Genomic DNA, 21,703 nt, shown 5'->3' with positions numbered 1-21,703 from the left:
AGCGCAAGAATCAGAAGAAAAAATAGGTAAATTGGATGTCATTAAAATTTAAATTGTTTTCTGTGCCAAAAGATACTATCAAGAAAGTGGAAAAAAAAAAAACCCACACATGGGAGAAAAATTTTGCAAATCATATATCTGATTAAGAACTTGTGTCTAGAATAAATAAAGAACTCGTACAACTCAATAATAATAATAATAATATTAAAATGAGTGAAGGATCTGAATAAATGTTTCTTCAAAGATAACAAATGGTCCACAAACACATGAAAAGATGCTCAACATCACTAGTCATCAGGAAAATGCAAATCAGAGCCACAATGAAGTACCACTTCACATTCTCTAGGATAGCTGAAATTAAAAATATGGACAATTGCAAGTGTTGGTGAGGATGTGGAGATTTTGGAATCTACATATATTGCTGATGAAAAATAAAAATGGCACAGCCACTTTGGAAAACAATCTATAGTTCCTCAGAAAGTTAAACATAAAGTTGCCATTTGACCCATCAGTTTTACTCCTAAGTATATACCCAGGAAAAGTGAAGACATATGTTCACACAAAAACTTGAATGCACATATTTATAACAGCCAGAAAGTAGAAACAACTTATATGTTGATCAGTTGGTGAATGGATGAATAAGTGTGGTCCATCTATACAATGGAATATTACTTGGCAATAAAAAGGAGTGAAGTACTGACACATGCTATGACATGAATGAACCTTGAAAACATTATAAGTGGAAGAAACCAGTCACAAAAGACCACATATTATATGATTCCATTTATATGAAATGTGCAGAATAGGCAAATTGATAGAAACAGTGGATTTGTGGTTACCTAAGGCTGGGAGTAAATGACATTAATCAGGACAGGGTTTCTTTTTGGAGTGATAAAAATGTTCTGAAACTGATTGTGGTGATGGCTGCTAAGCTTGAATATATTAAAAACCTTTGAACTGTATACTTTAAATGGTAAATTGTACAGTATGTGAATTATATCCACAATAAAGCTGTTATTAAAAATAATAATAGCAATGGGAGTTTAAATGAATAAAATTGGCTTAAGTTGATAATTTTAAAAACTGAGTGAGAAGTAGATGAAAGTTCATTGTAGTGTTTTGTCTACTTTTGCTTCTATTGAAAATTTTCCTTAATAAAAAGGAAATCTCTTTTTTACATTTGGTAGTGTATATATATGTCCATGCCAAGATAGCTAGTGGGAAGCAGCCACATAGCACAGGGAGATCAGCTCGGTGCTTTGTGACCACCTAGAGGGGTGGGATAGGGAGGGTGGGAAGGAGACGCAAGAGGGAGGGGATATGGGTATATATGTATACGTATAGCTGATTCACTTTGTTATACAGCAGCAACTAACACAACATTGTAAAGCAATTATACTCCAATAAAAGTGTTAAAAACTAAAAATTTTTTTTTTTAAAAAAGGAAATCTCCAGTACTCAAACTGCAAGTTTTAATATTAGGAATTCATATGACTGATTGCACCTTCCATGTAGAGCTGGCATGGCACATGCTTTTGCCCCTTGGCCTAATTTGTCCTTGTGTTTCTGCCCCTTGCAGCCTTTGTAACCTCTTCCCCTGTCTACGGAAGGGCTCGTTTTAAAGGTCCCTCAGTAAGCTCTTCCCCTGTCTTTAGAAGGTCTCGTTTTAAAGGGCCCTCTGTAAGCTCTTTCCTTTGACTATGGAAGGGCTCGTTTTAAAGCAGTTATCTTTATTTTCATGCTGTTATTTTACCAAGGGAGAGATGTCACTGCTGGGAATATGTACCTTGTTACAGCACTGGTCGTCTTTATTCCCGTGGTGGCGGATCTGTTTTAGAGCTTCCCAGAGCCTGTGATAGAAACTGTATTGAGAAAAAATGTGCACTGGGAAAAAATGCCACCTGCCCCTACTTTATAGTAATGTGGAACACACAGTACATCTGCATCGGGTCTGTGGGAGAACTGGAGCCAGAGAGGGAGCTTCTAGGATGAAAGAAAGATACGTAGGATAAAAACACATTGCCTTGTTAGAATGAGGATAAAGGCTTTTTCTTTCCCTTCGATAAGCACCCTTTGCTGATTTAATCCAGAAGAATGCTTTGAGCCAATGAAGTGTGGTAGGCTTTGGTGGGGGGGGAGGAGAAAAAGGGGATGCAAAGATGACTTTGCAATCAAGTGCTTACACTCAAGATATCTACAATCCTCTAGAGAATGTGAAGAAAAAAACCCATATATAAATAGCTATAAGTTAGATTTTGATAAGTACAAAAGAGAAGCACATCAAAATACTGGGAAGATTTGGAGGGTAGGGTGTGAGAAGCCACATCCGTTTATGGGAGAATCAGGAAGATGAACTGAGATGGGTGACCTTTGACACAGACATTTGAGGTTGGATAAGACTTTGATAGATGTAAAAGACAGCATTAATAAAGACACAGAAGCCAGAAAATACAGAGTATATTTGAGAAATAACAAGTAATCTTCAGCTGGAGTATAAAAAGATGTAAACATGAACTAAAAAGCTCAGAAAGCATTACTTAAATGTAGATCATGGAAGTCTTGAATGATGGGTTAAGCACTTTTTTAAATAATTATATATTTTTGGCTGCATTGGGTCTTAGTTGCTGTGCACGGGCTTTTCTCTAGTTGTGGTGCGTGGGCTTCTCATTGTTGTGGCTTCTCTTGTTGTGGAGCACGGGTTCTAGGCATTTGGGCTTCAGTAATTGTGACTTGCAGGCTCCAGAGTGCAGGCTCAGTAGCTGTGGTGCACGGGCTTAGCTGCTCTGCGGCCTGTGGGATCTTCCCGGACCAGGGCTCGAACCTCTGTCCCCTGCATTGGCAGGCGGATTCTTAACCACTGCGCCACCAGGGAAGCCCTGGACTTGCTTTTGAGAGTTTGTTACTCTGCAGCAAGGTCCGCTTTTTTTTTTTAACATCTTTATTGGAGTATAATTGCTTTACAATAATAGTGTGTTAGCTTCTGCTTTATATCAAAGTGAATCAGCTATACATATACATATATCACCATATCTCTTCCCTCTGCATCTCCCTCCCTCCTGCCCTACCTATCCCACCCCTCTAGGTGGCCACAAAGCACCGAGCTGATCTCCCTGTGCTATGCGGCTGCTTCCCACTAGCTATCGGTTTTACCTTTGGTAGTGTATACATGTCCATGCCACTCTCTCACTTTGTCACAGCTTACCCTTCCCCCTCCCCACGTCCTCAAGTCCATTCTCTAGTAGGTCTGCGTCTTTATTCCCGTCCTGCCCCTAGGTTCTTCATAACCCTTTTTTTTTTTTTAGATTCCATATATATGTGTTAGCATACGGTATTTGTTTTTCTTTCTGACTTAGTTCACTCTGTATGACAGACTCTAGGTCCATCCACCTCACTACAAATAACTCAATTTCATTTCTTTTTATAGCTGAGTAATATTCCATTGTATATATGTGCCACATCTTCTTTATCCATTCATCTGTTGATGGACATTTAGGTTGCTTCCATGTCCTGGCTATTGTAAATAGAGCTGCAATGAACATTGTGGTACATGACTCTTTTTGAATTATGGTTTTCTCAGGGTACATGCCCAATAGTGGGATTGCTGGGTTATATGGTAGTTCTATTTTTAGTTTTTAAAGGAACCTCCATACTGTTCTGCATAGTGGCTGTATCAATTTACATTCCCACCAACAGTGCAAGAGGGTTGCCTTTTCTCCAAACCCTCTCCAGCATTTATTGTTTGTAGATTTTTTGATGATGGCCATTCTGACTGGTGTGAGGTGATACCTAAGATCCACTTTTGAGACATGGATTTCAGAGGCCTTCACATGAGACATTATGGCTAATGTTTAGAAATGGATGAGATTACCAGGGGCAAAGTGAAGAGGCCAAAACAATATTGGGGAACACTAGCCATTAAAGAGCAACCCTGGTGGCACAGTGGTTAAGAATCCGCCTGCCAGTACAGGGGACACAGGTTCGATCCCTGGTCCGGGAAGATCCCATATTGCCACGAAGCAGCTAAGCCCGTGCGCCACAACTACTGAGCCTGCGTGCTACAACTCCTGAAGCCCACGCGCCCAGAGCCCGTGCTCTGCAACGAGAAGCCACCACAATGAGAAGTCCGCGCACTGCAACGAAGAGTAGCCCCCACTCACTGCAACTAGAGAAAGCCCACGTGCAACAACAAAGACCCAATGCAGCCAAAAATCAATAAATTAAATAAGTAAATTTAAAAAATAAATAAATAAAGTACAATGGTACATCTTAACTATTAAAAAAAAAAAAAGAGCAAACTGAAAGGCATGATAGGTGGAAGCCAAGTAAGCAAAGAATGTCCAGGAGGAAGCACTGTCCACCTTTTTATAAGATTAATCACTGACTAAAAAATTAGTGTGTCATCGTGGTTAAAAGCCTGGAGCCAGACTGCTGGGATCAAATCCTAGGTCTGCCACAAGGTATCCAATCTTTGTTTTCCCATTTTCACACCCCCAAAAAATAGGAATAAGTAAATGTAGCTCCCTCAAAGGGCTATTTTTTTTTTACACTGTATATCTTAATTTTATTTTTTTAACATCTCTATTGGAGTATTATTGCTTTACAATGGTGTGTTAGTTTCTGCTTTATAACAAAGTGAACCAGCTATACATATACATATATCCCCATATCTCCTCCCTCTTGCGTCTCCCTCCCACCCTCCCTATCCCACCCCTCTAGGTGGTCACAAAGCACCAAGCTGATCTCCCTGTGCTATGCAGCTGCTTCCCACTAGCTATCTATTTTACATTTTGTAGTGTATATATATCACTGCTACTCTCTTACTTCGTCCCAGCTTACCCTTCCCCCTCCCCGTGTCCTCAAGTCCATTCTCTTCATCTGCCCCTAGGTTCCTTAGAACCATTTTTTTTTTTTTTGAGATTCCATATATATGTGTTAGCATACGGTATTTGTTTTTCTTTCTGATTTGCTTCACTCTGTATGACAGACTCTAGGTCCATCCATCTCACTACAAGTAACTCAATTTCGTTCCTTTTTACCTCATAGGGCTATTGTGAGGATTAAATGAATAAATGCAAGTAAGGCTTTTGGAAGAATGTCTGAAAATGTTCTTTACATACCACCTATTAGTATTAAGTATTACTCATATGGTACAATTTGGGGAAAATAAATTCAAGAGAATTAAGTCAGTTGCAGTAGGTAAAGGACCATGTGAGTAGAGAAGTAATTAAGGCCAAGGTAAGACAATTCTTTTCCCAAAAGATGGAATTACAAACGAAAGAAAAATAATGCGGTAGTTTAAGGAGGAACAAAATTGATTTAGGAAAAAAGCTTTTAGTTTTAGTGACTTCAAGTGATTTTCTAAAAGTATTATATTTGTTTCATGAATTCAGTGATCATTTTTATTGTAGTATTTGAGAGGAAATAAGGATAGATGGTCATTGAGACTCTTTTTTTCTACCTTGAAGTCCTTAATAAACCCAGTAAGTTGTAGTAATTCATTTGTTTCCAAACTTCAATGGATTTCAAGTGGGTAGTATTTTGTATTTACCATAAAATAGGATTGTGGCAGAAGCTTTAATGCAGTTTTGGTTGCTTATGATTTTTATTAGTGATTTGTCTTTTGCAAACATATAACGAAAAATGGTTAACAGCTGTGGGATGAAAAACACAAACATTAAATACAGGAAATTAATTGCAGTGATTTCAGGAATCATTTCCAGTATTTAAAAAATTTTGCTGTCTTTTCTTTTTAGAAAAGGCTGATTTAGCTACTTTAAGCTTCTCTATTCAGATCATAGACTAATCTATTTGTTTAGATGATTCTAACCTTAGCACTAACCTTATAATTTAATTTAATTTCAAGAACTGGATTCTTACAATTTCAGTGAACATTTCACTTCTACTTATGTTCTTATAAGTGGTATGATGTCACAATTTTATTTTTATGATATATTGTAGAAAAATGAATTTAAAAAAGAAAGAAAAATGAATTTTATTTATTAAAACTATTAGAACTTTAGAACATTTTAATTTTAGGATGATTATCATTGTTAGGTATTCTTCTGTTTTTAAAGGACTTCTTAATCTTTTATTTTTCTTGCAGTGAATTATTGTCCAGTGTAACAGTTATGCATGTTTCATGAATCTTTATGGTTTACAAAGCATTTTCACATATACTTTTATTATTCAATTCTTATAGCAACTTATTTGATCAGTATTCTCATACCTACCCTTTATAGATGAGAAGACAGGTTCAGAGAGATTGTGATTTGCCCAAGACTATAAGTGGAACTGGACTTCTGTGTATGTTTTTCCAACTCAGAGCTCTGTATCCCTGGGCTCTTTCTGTTACATCACTATTGGTGCTATTATTTTAATCACACTTTAATCTTGCCCCTACAGTTTTACCAAACAAAAATACGAACTATTTTGTTTCAGGTTTCCAAATTTGTGTCAGAATTTAGAAATTAAGTAAATTTTATATAAAGCAGTAGTTCTCAACCAGCTGCAATTTGGCTCCACCCCTTCCACCGGGACATTGGCGTTTTGGGGAGAAATTGTTGATTGTCACACTGTGGGGCCAGCGTGCAAGTGCTGCTGGCATCTAGTGAGTAGAGACAGGGAGCTGCCAGACATTCCGCAACGGACAGGATAGCACTCCACACAGAGAATGATCCAGCCTAGAGTGTCAGCAGTGCCAGAGTTGGGGAACCTCACTATGAAGAAGAAGACCTATTTACCCATTCTTGACCTGGATATCCAGACCCTCCACCCCATTTTACATATCTGTAAGGTACTGCTCTCCCCAAAGTTATTTAAAGTCTAGTTTTTGAGGTGGTTTACCGTAAAGGTGATTATCTTTCATGGCATAGGTATAATTTGGGATATTTCGGTACTATTATTAAGAATAAGCATTAACACTTTACTAAAAATGTTTTAGTAAAAATATAAGAGTTTTATGAAAAATAGTTTATGTTCCTGAATGGGAGAGAAAAATTAAACCAAAGCAAAATATTTTATTTCAAACCAATATTTTAATGTTTTCCTTATTTTCTAGTTTTACTTATGTTGAACACCAACAAAAATATACGTTAAGTACTCTTAATTTTTGTACAGAGCTGTGCATTCTGTTTAATGCTCTGCCTATTCGGTTATACCAGGTGTGTTTTTCAGAGTTATCCAGTTTGTGCATATTTAAGGAGACAGTTTGGTGTAGAGTTGATAGTATCCATTCTCTTCCAACGAAGGTCTTACAAAGGGACATCTCAAAAATATTCCTTAGCATTGAGGTGACAGTGCTATATAACCTAACAATTGACACACTGTTAAAAGCTTATAATAACTGTGATAATAAAAAGTGTGAGATTTTATATAAACACTCACTATGCATTTCTATAGAGGTTTTATAATCAGGTAATAATAGTTAAAAAGAAAAGCATGTGCTACAGCTTGAAAAAAGCTGTTTATGAATAGCATCTGTTGAGTTGGTAATAAACACTTAGTGAAGGCTTTATTATAAGGAGTTTTAAACATAAAGACAGTAAGGCTCTAAGGCATGAGAATTTGAATAAGATTATATCAAACCATACTTCAGCATTATTAGAAATATTACAGTAATACCCAAGTTTTTAAAGACAGAATAAGGATAATATAACATACTCTTTATATAACCATACTTGTCAATTTTCTTTTTCTAATAGCAAATGAAAGAGCACAAAGTTTGTTAAGTCAAGCATTCCATTTACAGTACAGTTCTTTTTTAAATGCACTTGATAACAAAGTGTTAAATACTGAATGTCTTATTTTTTGTTACTGAGAAAGAACATTCAAGCATGAGATTTATGCAAAATCATTTATATGTAAAAGGAAACTGCGACAGATACTTATTTCCTTTAATCCTGTTGTAGTTTTTGCAAAATTCTGTTGAAATTTTTTGTCGTACAGTAAGTCAGTGGACTTACCACATGGGAATAGATTTTTTGCTTGTGTGCATAATACCACCATTTTAAATAGAGTTCAAGTATTCCAAATGTAACAATTTTTGAATTTTACATTAAATGGATATCACTAATTACTAATTATTACTTTCTGAAGTTCCCAAGCTGAACACTCATTCTGCTCAAAACACAACGAAATGTTGCAGGTTGTACTTCCCAATACTTCACTGGGTTGTTGAATAAACTTATTGCACTGTATAAAGACTTCTTCATCTTTGGCACTGTGGGGCAGAAGTCATTCACTCCCACTTTCGTAATTGAATTAGAATGAAGGAAGATTATCTGTTGTAGTGGGAAAAGAGTGGATTAAAAATACATGATAAATGTAAAAAGAAGATATTCTGCTTATAGTCAGCATTTGTTCATGGGTTTGTCTCTTTATTTTACACTGATTTGAATACATTTTGCTTAAAGTATATGTGCCCGTTTATGCCTGTTAAATACTTATTACAAGGACGCAGGCTCCTGTGTTATATACAAAAGTGCTCTATGTGTGAAGTGTGGCGTAGCACTCATGCCAGTGCCCAGGGCACACTGCCTGGTCAGCACATGTCACTCTCCTCTGTCTCTGTCTCTCTCTGTCTCTGTTTCTCTGTCTCTATACACACACACGCACACACACACACTCAACGCACACACGTATAGGTGCGTGCGTGTGTGTGTATGGTTACTTCAGTGCCATATTTACAATAATGTGTTTTAAAAGTATTAGAAATGAGCAGAAGAATGAAATTTAATGCTCTAAGAATGACTTTCAATATGAATGTGAAGAATTTTTAGCCAGCATTTTCTGTGATCAAAGGGAGAAGTGTAGAGCTGCTTTTTTGTAAATTTTATAGAAAAATATGTCTATCAACATCTTAAATATGTATCTGTAATACAACATCAATAGTTGAATTTTTATTTGCTCCAATGGATAAAATACAATTTTATAGGCTGTGTATGTGTCTTATTAAATTATTACTCAGAAAGAATGGACAATATAGGACCTTCCCTTCATTCCCTTTAATAGCCCTTTAAATTTCTTCCTTGGATTTTTTTGGCAACTGAGATTTCTGGGAAGTAAAAACAATCTACTTAATTAACAGTGTTTCGGCATATTAGGAAGAAGGAGCCTTTTGCTGGCAAGGCTAAGATACCAGTTCTAGCCGATGTTACCTCTAGATTTTGCCTTGGTGAGATTGATCTGAGCCAGTCATGAGAACTGTAGGCACTGCTAAAACCTCTAGTTTTCTGTTGCAGTCCCTGCCGCCCTCTATTAATCTTGGAGATTTTGTGACAGATGCATTATGTGGTTTCCTGGCAGCCCAGCAGCAGTGCAAGATGTAGTTTACCACAGCATTGACCTCATTGAGAATGGGGAACAGTGCTGGACATGAGTGTATTTGCTTTGTGGACATCCGTTGAATTGTATCGTTATGACTATGTGTTATAATTCTGTTCATTTTTTAAAATGCTAGCAATAGTATGGATAGATTTAAGACACCCAGAAGCTGGGATCAGCGTTGTGGAGTAAAGTACTCAAAGACTGGACAGCTTGAGGGAGGAAAGACTCTGGTCATGCTCACTGGTTAAATAAACATTTAAACGCAGCGTTTGAAAAAATCAAAGCAAAAGTCATAATCTTGAAATGAGCATCTGCCTATATAGCACATCCATTTTGATGGCTTCTATTTCACAGGCTTCTATTTGTGTAGTGAACAAAACTTGTTTAAAGAAAAATTAGAAAGAAATCTAGAAGCAAATGGCTCAAGGCCCAGTTTTGTTCTCAATGTGTTTTTCCTTGGAAGATGAGGAATTGTATATCAAGGAAAGCACATGAGAGAAATGGACTAAGGTGACATGAGATTAAGTAGGGTTTCTTAATTTGAGGTCCACAAATGGGAATCAGGAGGATCTGTGAAACTGCTAAAATTATGTGAAAATATTGTCTCATTTTTGTTCTTGGAAGTATCTAAAGCTTTATCAGATTTTCCAACAATTCTGTGGCCCCTCCCAGCTAGTCAAGAGTTGCCAGATTAGAAGGAAAAGTTTTCTAGTAATGAAGAACAAGAAATGTGCGCCCTTAATGCTCCAAATACTGACTTTTAATTATATATTCTGGCCTGAGTTTTTAAAAAGCATGCACAGTTCTAATGTGGCACCACATTGATAGTGAAAATACCTGGGACTTCATCCACATGCTCTGCCTTTGTGAAATGTTTCCAGAATGAAAGGTTATATAATTTTACTTGATTTCCTCCTGACCGGTCCTGCCTTTACATAGCCACTGCCACCCCAGAAACCTGAAATTAGCTGTGTCCGTACCTTCACCACAATGGCCTTAGCAGTTTCAGTAGAAGAAACAGAGGGATGGAAATGGGTACCTGAACGTTTTAGCTGATATCTCAATAGAAACTGGTATTCTAACGCTCTCCTTGGCATAAAACACCTCGGCCAACCTGGAGGGTCTTTAGGGTGTGGATTACCATTGCTACTTGATTGGTCTTTGCTCCAGATACTAATATGTTTCATAAAAACAAAGAAAAGTACTAATATCTGCAAAACACAAGTAGAATATTTTACCTGGAGGTATTTCAACTCTTGTAATCCTGAAGGGATTTTTTTCAGTTTATTGTTTTCCAAGTGTATTTCTCTCACACGTGGTATGTTAGCAAGACTTCCATTTTCGATATCTGTGATTCTGTTGTTTCCTAGACCCAGCCTAAAAATGACATAAAATGCATCAGCTCTTGAGCAGATGGTATGATACACTTAGCTGCAAACACCACAACTGAGTTAGAAATATTTGTATATATGTTCAGAGAAAGGTATTTCATGGTTTCCTTTAATAACCTATTTCAGGATGTAACAGCCTGCTCCTCCACTGTCAGAAAATTTTCTGTCTAACCTATATGCAACAAAAGGGACATTTGGAAAGTGTCCTTTTCTCATTCCACTTGCTGTCCCTCTTCCATTACTGAGACAGAATGATAGCAGTTCCTTCTAGTTTTCCCTTAATTTTATGTCCCTGTACACATTCTCCAAGAAGTTTCATTAACATCTTCATCATATGGACTACCACTTCCAAGTTAGGATTTGGGGGATGTTTACCTTTGCAGATCTTTGTATCGTTTAAAATCCTCTAGTTCCACAGTTGAAATTTTATTATAGTCTAAATGTAGCTCCAGTAAAGTTGAAGGTAGTTCTAGCGATAAGAAAAGACATATGTATGTTAGATCAGGTTAAGACCAAGCCCTATTGATTATTTGTTTACTTGTTAAGTTTCACATTATAGGCTTAGGCAGTTTTGGGGGAATCTGCTTTTTTTTTTAACTTTTTATTATGGAAAATTTCAAACATACAAAAATAGAAACTAGTATTATGAGACACCTTGCTTTTGCCCATCTTCAACAGTTATCTCCATTTTTCCAATCTTGTTTCATCTACGCCAATAGTTATTTATTATTGATTTGTTTATTGACTTGTTTTTATTTATTCATTTATTTTTTTGCTGGAGTACTTAAAATCAAATTTCACACACATAATGTCATTTCACCTGTAAAGACTTCACTAGACATCTCTAACCCATAAGGTCATCTTTTTCTCCCCTTACATAACCATCATGTTAGTATCACATCTAACAAAATTAGCAACAATTCTTTAATCATCTAATATTCCTCTCCCTAATGATCTCAAATGTATTGTTTTACAGTTGACTTGTTCAGGTCAGGATCCAAATAAAGTTTACAGGATATATTTGGGTCTTATATCTCTTTAAATCTCTTCTTCTATTACTCTTTCCTTTTTCTCCTCTTCTATTGATTCGTTTCAGATATTAATTTGCTTGAGATACTCCTTTGTAGATTGGGCTGTTGGCCTCCACATAATATAGTTTATCAGGGTTTCTAGCCCCCTTATTTCTTATGACCTGTAGTTAGATATAGAGACCAGATTAGATTCAGCAAATCACTCTTTCATCTGACAGTCTTTGCACTCATTTATTGATTACTGCTACCTAGATTTATTATTTCATTCAGAATGGGAAAATGGTGATTTTCTGATTTTGTCATTCGTTATTCATTTATTAGGTGAGATTGTTCTCTAAAGAATTTTCTTTCATTATTTACTTTATAATACAGTTTTTATAGAAAAAGCAGCATAAATGCTTGATTTTTTTTCAAGTAATGAATTAGTGCAATGCCCAGAGGTGACCAATGAATTTTTTTATATCATTATGAACATATGGGTTTTTTCCCTGATATGTTTGATCCACTGCAGTATTTATTCTTTTCAATTAGTAGTAGTTTCTGCATAAATTAAGGGAAGCATCTTCAGTGCCACCTGGCACATGGCAGGTACCTTGTGAATGTTTGCACCTTCTCTTCTCACACCTTCATATTCTGACCCCAGCCCTCCCCAGATTAACTGAGGCTGGAATGAAAGAGACTAACCAGAAAATTCAGTCAGATCTCATTTTATTAATCCTACACATAAGATACTATTTTTCAGTCAAAAGTTCTTGTTAGCTAGCTAGGAAATGCATTTGTTTTTCAACTCTTGCTAAAACATTTCCTTATTTTATTAGTAGTAAAGACTGTTGAAGGTAAGTTCTATCTTCAAAGACCTTAAACACTAATTGAGCAAGTCTATCATGTATACAAAAATTACTAGAAAAATATTTTAGAGTGTGCCAGTCTATTCTAGAATATGCTGTAGCAAGTCAAAGATGAGAGATCTCTGTGCATGTTGAGTCAGGAAAACTTCTTGGAAGAGGGTTTGTAGAATTTAAGGGGCCTGTCCTCTCATATGGATTTGGGTAGTTCAGTGACTGCCAACAAATATAGTATACTTTCATACAGATATTTCTATACCTACTCTATCTTCAAACAGGTCTCTCCTCCCCTCAACACAATACTATTATGTAACAGAATTTTCCAGATGAATAGGAAGGAAAACAGTTTCACTCTTCTTATGTTAACTTGTCAGGTCTGGTAAGAACCCTCTGGACCTCGGCCTAATTCATCCTGTCACAATGGGTAGTGATGATTGAATTATAACATTTGGGCAGTCAGCCTTAACATTTGAGCAAATAAGTCATAAAAACAAAAAACTGGCTTTCGAATGTCATAAGGATCTTAAAGCAGTAGTTATGTAAATTTGGAGATTTGAAATTTAAATTTCTAAAAACATAAAATGTTCCTTTAGACTTTGGAAGAATCTTGAGAATTTCACGAGGAGTTAAAACTTCATTTTTAAGATACACTTTGAAACTTGAAGAGAATTACTCTCAGGATGTTTTGTAGTATAAGGAAGCTGCTGATGTAAATATAAAGAGCGATGATAACTGCAGGACCTCAGAGCCACAGCTCTGGGGTGGCGCCCTACTCTTCTGCTCCAGTATATCCTCTTATCCTCTCTGCCTCTACTCTGTCCTGTCCTCTTCCTCTTCCCCCTCACTCTATGTCAGCTTCCAGCTTATGAAAGGGATTTTATTTAACTTGTTAGGTACAGTATGTATTTTTGTTGTTGTTCTAAAGATTAGAAGGTAAATATAATATTTTTATGTTTCTTTTAGAAAAACAGCCATCTCCTTGAAACCTAAATTAAGGTTGTTTTTAATTGTGTAGTTCTGAATTAAACTGATTTTTTCTATACTGAAAGAAATTGTCTTTCTACTTTTACTTTAGACGATTTTCCTCCTAAATGAAAGATTAATAATAGCAGCTTTCCTTAATTAATAACAGCAGCTTTGCTGGGTCTTTTAAATTATCAGCATGTATTTGTCTTGTTAATCTTCTGGATCATCTGAGTAGTAGAAAAGGGGTTATGGTAAAATAGAAGAAAACAGGTTATTACTGCTTTTACTGTGGATACTGAAAGACAGGGCTGTTTGAAAGGAAAATGTTATTAATCACAGGGGTTATTTCTGATCCAGGTGTTAGCATAGAAGAGAGAACTTGTCAGGGAAGAGGAAGGTGTGACCTTGAGCATGGGTTTGGAGAAAGGCAAATCCAATCTAGTTAATCATCAGGCTGGGAGCTTAGAAGTAATACATTAGAAAACTGGTCCAGTAGCAAACTTAAGCATTTTACTTTGAGGCACCAGCTTCAGCTCATATGATAAAGAGCACGGTGCTCATTCTGTTATTGGTTATGTCAGGAGAGAGCGTTTACTATGTGCCCAACATTGTCTTCAGACCTTTCTGTGCATCAGCCCATTAATCTACACAGCACCCCTGTGTAAAAACATGAGGTATAGAGTGCCTTGCCCAGAGTATACACCTATCCCTGCCAGAGCCAGCGTCTGCCCCAATCCCTCCTCACAAGCCCCACCCTGAACCACTGCTGCAAGGCTGGGAGAAAGGTCTCTGGCCCTGTGCTTCTTCCTCTGCTTTCTTCTCTACAGAATTCTCACCTCTAACAGACACTTCACAGAATGACAAGTATAGATGAGTAAATGTTAGGAAAGAGACAGAAAATAAAAAGTCCTTTGCTTCTTAATGTTTGTTCGTACTGGGAAAAAAAGATTCTGGTTTCATACTGTCAAAAAAAGAAAAAAGAATTACATATGGCTCTTGATGTGTACATGAGAAAACACTAAATTTCATACTACACTGACCAGATATACTGGTAAAAAGGATTCTAATTGCAGTGTGGTTTTGACAGTGTGTACACTTTACAACCTTACATTTAATGGTCATTTTAAAATGACAATTCAATAAATACTGTATAAATACAAACCTTTAGGAATTGAGGTCAGTTTTGCTTCTGCAATTCTGATATGAAACACTGTTACCCCTTCAAATGCCCCTGGTTCAATCCCATTGTTATCAAGAGGGTTTGCACTCATTTCTGTGGGGGGAAATTATATAATTTAGCATACATATGTTGTATGTGAAGGAAACTCACAATGCAGAGATGCACGTCCCAAGAAAGTTCTAAGAAGTGTGAGCATTATCGTTCACTCTCCTTCACTCAGTATATCTGTTTCTGTGTCTATCTACTCTCCTTTCTGTCAGTCTCAGAAAAAGACTGCTTTGTATTACATAGGCTGGAATATATAACAGCTTTACTATTTTGCTTTGAATTACTAAGTCAGTAACTTACTTATCACTCTTTTCCAACCGTAATCATAATCAAGGTTTCGTTATAGTAATGTAACATAGGAAAAAAGACCATCCTTCGTATAATTTAAAACCTTTGTGTTTTCCACTGTACATTTATTTATTTGTCACCTAAACTTTTAAAATTGTAAGTCAATTAGAAATTACTTGATTAACAGAAATATAACTGAGGAATGCCAGAAAGTGAAGCTATTTGGCTAAGTGCCAGGCACTTGGTTGAATTAAATGAGTAAATAAATGAATGAGAATATTGGTTAGGAATTTTGAATGGATATAGTAGGGGAAGATGGCATGGTTATACCATGGGTGTTAGAAGTAAAATAGTGTGTAGAATTGGAAGTATACAGTAAAAACACCTTAGATGAATAATCTTCAAAGCAGATAATGAAAAGTTAGATGTACATTCCAAATAATATCTGAATTAATGTTGTAGGTTGTACTTGAGTAGTTTTTACAATACATTAAAAATGATACCTTTAAATTAAATAAGAATAACAGATTTTAACCAATTAAGTGCAGTCAGAAAACAGAAACCACACTAAGGGATTCTTGAGAGTGCAGAGTGCATGTGTATTTATATTGTAAAAGGTGTATTTCTTTAAGTGCTATAAATTTTGTTTGATACTTTCACTGATTTATGAATGGCTTATCTAGGTACAGCTTACTAGGTTCAAAAAATTAATTTTGGAAATTATCAGTCCTAAAGTTGTTAATGATGATAAAGATCTCTACATCTGCATATTGCTTATAATTTTAAAATGTTCCATTTATTTGTAAAAACTTACCTAGCACATGTAAAGAATTCATTCCTTTGAATGTCTCCTTTTGTATTTTCTTAACTTTATTGTCATGAATTCTGAGTTCTGCTAACGATTTGGGAAGATTAAGTGGTATTTCACTTAGTTGATTGTGGGACAGATATAGCCTTCGCAACTTCTTTGTGGTTTGAAAGGCTTTGGGGTGAATCTTTGTTAGTTTGTTGTTGTTCAGAATCAAAGCCTAGATAAAGCATAAAAAGTTACACCATATCAGGAAGTGGATGTGATTTACCAGTATTCTACAGTGATTAGTCACTCATGGAAATCAATGCAAATTATGTCATTCATATACTTTATTAACAATGTAAATAATTCTCCAGCCCAATCTAAGCTTAAAAAAAGAAAAATTTACTACTGAGTTGGAACAGTGCAAAGCTTTAACGATTGGTTTCACACCTTTGGTTTGTCTTTGAGTAGGTGACACGTGTTTAAGGCTCCCCTCTCCCATTTCTCTTCATGGAAGTGATGGATAGTATTATCTTTATCTTATCTTTTTTTAAAATTTATTTATTTATTTATTTGGCTGCATTGGGTCTTCGTTGCTGCACGGGGGCTCTTTGTAGTTGCAGCGAGTGGGGGCTACTCTTCGTTGTGGCGCATGAACCTCCCATTGTGGTGGCCTCTCTTGTTGCGGAGCACTGGGTCTAGAGCACAGGCTTCAGTAGTTGTGGCTTGCAGCCTCCAGAGCGCAGGCTCAGTAGTTGTGGCGCACAGGCTTAGTTGCTCCGCGGCATGTGGGATCTTCCCGGACCAGGGCTCGAACCCATGTCCCCCTGCATTGGCAGGCAGATTCTGAACCACTGCGCCACCAGGGAAGCCCTCTTTATCTTATCTTAAAAGCTATTCACTCCACAAAATTAACTTCGGTACACAACAAATACGTTTTTGCATGATTTTATCTACTCTTAAAACCTCACCTCTGTCTTGTTTACTAATGTTTACCATTTTCCCCAGAACAGAGGCCTGAAAGAATAAACTCTTACAAAGTGCCCTCAGCATTCTGGCATATTTTAGACAATGGGGAAATGGTAGTAGTTTCTGGAGAATGACTCAACCTCTTCTCAGTTCTGTGACTGTTTCTCAGTGCAACGCGGCAGCACTCTTCAGAGAAGACACAACCCCAGAGAGTGAAAGCTTAATGCAGCCTGAATCTTTGTTCCCCACAGCCAAGCCCTTTGCGACATGTTGAGGGTTCTGACTGCAGCCATCTTGAGCTACTGGGGTGCGGAACTTCAGAACCAAAACTGGGAAAATCCTTGGTAATCAGGGCTTGCCACTCACCTAGTAACTATTTTCAAAACGTGCCAGATTTTGCAGAAACAATTTTCAGTGTTTCACAAGAGCAATGGCATTCCTAGGACTTTTTATTCCTCTCTGCTAATCTGGATCCTCTCATTCTTTCAGGGAGCAGCTCTAGATTATTTCCTTTTATGATTTTTGTCCCTGGTTCCATTCTACAGCAATCTTCCCATTGTTTCCAGAATGACTTAATATACGCCTTTCTGGTATTATTCACATTGTTGCTGTTTCACAGAAGAAATACAAATACTTCTGCAGTTAAACTCCCTTTACTTATTATGTTTACTGGTTTCACCATAGGCCCTTAGTGTCTCCTTGTTCTTACCTTCCTTTCAGATACATCACTACTTTTAACAATTTCAACTGAGATAGGTTAAGCCTAGAAGAATTTAAAATACATCTTGTTACCACTGGTAAAATATACTCCTTTCTGTGTGTGCCGCACACTCCATGTCTGTGACAGTGTGGAATCAGGCTCTCCCTCAAACCCAATTTCAAATAGAATTAGAAATTTTACCTGCTAAAATCTAGAGGCTCAAAATGCTAAATAGAAAAATAAGAATCTTATAAATCTTAGAAAATTAAAATATTAATGAGTATAGTAAGGAAAATTCTTTTTCATCTTTTGAGATCTAGAAAAAAAAGCCATACAAGTATATTTAGTCAATTATGTTATATTGCACATACTGCTGTTAGAGCTTTGTGGGTTTGGGTACTGCTTTTCTTACATTGTACACTAATGAGTTCCTGAAAATAATCAGTTTTATTATTTTAGTGTATAATGACTATGATTACCTAAATAGAACCTAAATAGATCATAAGGACCACTTATTTGAATTCTTAGCCCGCTGCCTTTCCACCTGGCTGTTATTCAGTAAACATCAGTTGAATTAAATTATTAATTGAATTAAATCTATAATTTTTCATTAACTAGACCACTGCTGAATAACGGGGATTTTGTCACTCATCATACACAGAAAAGTAAGACTTGTTTACACAAATACAAGCAATCATTTTAGCAGTGACAGAGATTATCACTTAAATATTTGCATGTATTCTTACATAAAGTGAGATGAGTCCTTTAAAATCATTTTCTTTGATTTCCATAATTTTATTGTTTTGAAGGTCAACCATTCGGGTATCAAATGGAATATTTCTTGGGACAGAGGACAAACCTGAGAAATAAACAAACACGTTGCATATATGTTATATGCTAAAGATGAAATTGCTGATATGATAGAAATGTGCTTTTTTTCAAAATTCACGGTTACCATTAAGTAATAGATGACTCAACATGTAACAGATGACAAAAACATTGTTCTTTGGAAAGGCCTAAAGATCTTATCAAGTAACTTTATTTTTACAAGGTGTCTAGCTGGTTCTAGCTATCACCGTTCAGTCTGCTGCAAGGTGACATTAAATGGAGCTAAGTTGGGGGGTTCTAATATGACTACGAGGAGGAGATCTACAGCTGAGGCACAACTTCTGCTGATGTACTTTTAACTAAAGAATATTAACATTCTTTGCAGATTTTCAGGCAGTTGTAGTGCTAATTGGAGCCTGTGGGTTTTGATCATTTTAAGAAGCATCAACATGTAGAAAGTTGTGCTTAGAAAATAGATAAATTATTTTCGTGTACACTATCAAAGACTTTACTACCCATTTCCTTTAATAATGAGCTCCTCTAATTAGTCGTAAATTATTTGATTTATGAAAACTTATTCATCCATAACATATAATTAACATCTAGGTGTGTAGTATACCTTTACTGAATTTATCACCCACAGCCTTAGCTCTTTTCGAGCTGTGTACTCTAGTAATAGCTTTCTTTTCTCTCATCTCAGCAGCTGCATCTTCCTTTTTGTGTAGGTACTCAGTAAATGTTAATTACATTATTTAAAGACTTAAGTGTGTTTTTCCTCTCTTAAAGAAGAGGAAAATTGCCAGGAGCTGTATGTGGCGCATTTCTTCCTTACTTTCCTTGCTTTCCCTAAATGGCTGAACATGTGCACCTCTGATTGTTGTCAGACATTCCATATGGTATTTATGCTTGACGAGCATGGGGCTTTCTTGGTGTTCCCCAACATTTTATTTTTGAAATGTTCAAACATACAGAAAAGTTTAAACAATTTTACAGTGAAAATTCATATTCCTTTTTCTCCCATCAACATTTTGCTATACTGTACTTACTGTCCATCCATCAATTTATCTTTTTTATGTATTTTAAAGTGAGTTTTAGATATTACTACACTTCTAGTGGAGCCATCCTTACTCCTAAAGAGTAGTAGTATATTTAATAGGCCCAAATTGAAGAATCCAATATTGAAATACTGTGAATATCAACATTTCACTTGACAGCCCTCAATTCTTTGCCCTTTATACTTTAAAATTGACAATTCTTTTAAGAAGTTTGACATAGATGGAAAGGGGTAACTTGATGGGTTACCAAGGTAACAGCAGTTTTGTTAGGAGATTACTTTGGTTTTAGAAAATGAAGTGGAAGTTCTTATAGGAAGGTAGAGGTTCTGCAGACAGGATCTAGTAACATAAACTTTGACAAACCTTCCCCTACCCTACCCCTGATGAATTTGGAAGCTCTGAAAAAAATTTCATTTCCTGAGGGAAAAAGATTTTTAAGTGTCCTTCTCAACTTCAGTTGTCATGGGGGACCACTATATGCTGCTAACAGTGCTGTGTCATTTTAAAGGTATGTGTCATACTATTACAGATATTCTTGGGTGAATTTTATTAGATTTTTTTCAAAGCTAAATATTCAAGAGACCATGTAAGTAAAACACTATTTGCAACCAACTGTCTGTCATGAGGCAGTTTGGTTTTTCTCAGTTCTTTGAAGACAGTCACATACTGGAGCAGAGCTATGCAGTGTTTCCTTCAAGCTCTTTAAGTTGAAGTAGAAGACTTTGTGCTGGAGTGAACATGAAGGCCATCACACAAGGACGGTGTGTGCTAAAGGTGAACATCTCCTTAGTCAAAGTTTTACCCAGAACAAACCCAGTTTACATCCAGCAGTATCAAAGTAGATATATACATTTTTATCCTGATCTTTGTTTAGCAAAGTGTTTTCTCAGGCTTCAACTCTACAAATTGATAGTGAAGTTTCTTCCTGCCTGGGATGCAGCTTAAAAACGACAGTACCAAAAGAAAAAAAAAAAAAGACCTTCCGATACTCCCTAATCTAACCTTTTCTCACACCAGGGTCTGTTTCAGCTTCTACATTTCTCCTTCCTGCCGCTCTTCCCACAGTCATTCTTGCCTGTGCTTCCAGACCAGCAAACGTTGTTTGCATCTTGTCATCTCTTTCTCATAAGAATGTCAAAGGTAAAGCTTAAAACCCATTTTTTCCTGGCCTGTATATTCCATTAAGACTTTACCAGCGATTCTAGCTCATAATAATATCCTCGTTTTGGGATGATTTTTGTTCACCTTTCTCATTATGTCCCATAATAACACTTTTTTTTTTGCGGTACGCGGGCCTCTCACTGTTGTGGCCTCTCATGTTGCGGAGCACAGGCTCTGGATGCGCAGGCTCAGTGGCCATGGCTCACAGGCCCAGCCGCTCCGTGGAATGTGGGAGCTTCCTGGACCGGGGCACGAACCCGTCTGCCCTGCATCGGCAGGCGGACTCTCAACCACTGCGCCACCAGGGAAACCCAATAACACATTTTTTTAAAGTCTCTGGAGTTCACTGTAACAAGCTTTGACTATTGCCACGAATGCTGTGGCAGTAGGAAATGAATCTAAAGCTTTCAGAGGCACTGTCTGCTCATATGCGCTCTGGAAGTGGCCTTAAGTGGCCTCCAGGTCCAGAATGGGAGGTGTGTGCCATACTTTTGGTTTCCCACAGTGGGTCAGGTCTGAGCCATCTCCTCTTTTACAAATAGCTGAGTACAACAATTGTTGATGTGCATTCCTGTTACACCTCTCCCTGAGTATGCCCTTCTATTTGAGAGCACCTTCATTAGAAGTATTAAAAGAATAAAATACTCAGCAGAGAATTACACATTTTTAAGAGACTTTAGAAAGTGGTTTTTAGTTCAGCCATTTATTTTCTAGATAGTTTTAAACCCAAAACATTCAAAACAAATAGAGTATTGTCTTTAAAATGTCTAGATTAGAGATTTCACAAACTCTATAACCTATTTATTGTTCTGGATGGGCAACTTATTTTGTTATGGTAGAATTTTGCTAGGAAGCACAGTTTCAACCGGCTGACACTCTATAAGATGAAACCACAGTGACATCCATTCTCTCTAAAGGAAATTTAAATGTAATACTGATTCAAATTTGGGAAGAGAAGGAAATGTTCTGTATATGAAATTTCCATTGTTTTCCTCTGATTTTCTGGATTTTAAAAATAAGTTTGGATGTACTTTGGAGTTTGTTATACTTTTCAAAAATTTAGGTGAAAAATTCCTTTATAATCAGTTGATTTTTGAAATTTCAGTGAGGTCTTTCCTTATCCT

General features: G+C 36.5%; 2 protein-coding genes across 3 annotated transcripts in view; one reads left to right on the top strand and one right to left on the bottom strand.

The window, feature by feature from the left end:
* Positions 1-21,703, top strand: part of CENPP (centromere protein P) — a 226,367-nt gene that overhangs the window by 98,288 nt on the left and 106,376 nt on the right. The window lies entirely within an intron of this gene.
* The window catches only part of ASPN (asporin), a 40,861-nt gene that overhangs the window by 11,710 nt on the left and 7,448 nt on the right, over positions 1-21,703 (bottom strand). Inside the window, exons 4-9 of one of the 2 annotated variants that reach the window (XM_030847226.3) lie at positions 18,282-18,394; positions 15,888-16,101; positions 14,720-14,830; positions 11,091-11,184; positions 10,563-10,701; positions 7,199-8,279 (exon numbers count right to left, since the gene is read on the bottom strand). In XM_030847226.3, coding sequence (XP_030703086.1) covers positions 8,082-8,279; positions 10,563-10,701; positions 11,091-11,184; positions 14,720-14,830; positions 15,888-16,101; positions 18,282-18,394 — 869 coding nt within the window. In that variant the 3' untranslated portion in view covers positions 7,199-8,081. Of the gene's footprint in view, positions 1-7,198; positions 8,280-10,562; positions 10,702-11,090; positions 11,185-14,719; positions 14,831-15,887; positions 16,102-18,281; positions 18,395-21,703 lie in introns of those variants that run through there. The other variant, XM_060301183.1, reaches the window with a different exon arrangement.

This window comes from Globicephala melas, chromosome 6 (genome assembly GCF_963455315.2).
Source record: "Globicephala melas chromosome 6, mGloMel1.2, whole genome shotgun sequence".
Taxonomy (NCBI): domain Eukaryota; kingdom Metazoa; phylum Chordata; class Mammalia; order Artiodactyla; family Delphinidae; genus Globicephala; species Globicephala melas.
Note: the sequence above shows the minus strand (reverse complement) of the source record. Positions and strands in the feature narration are given on the sequence as shown.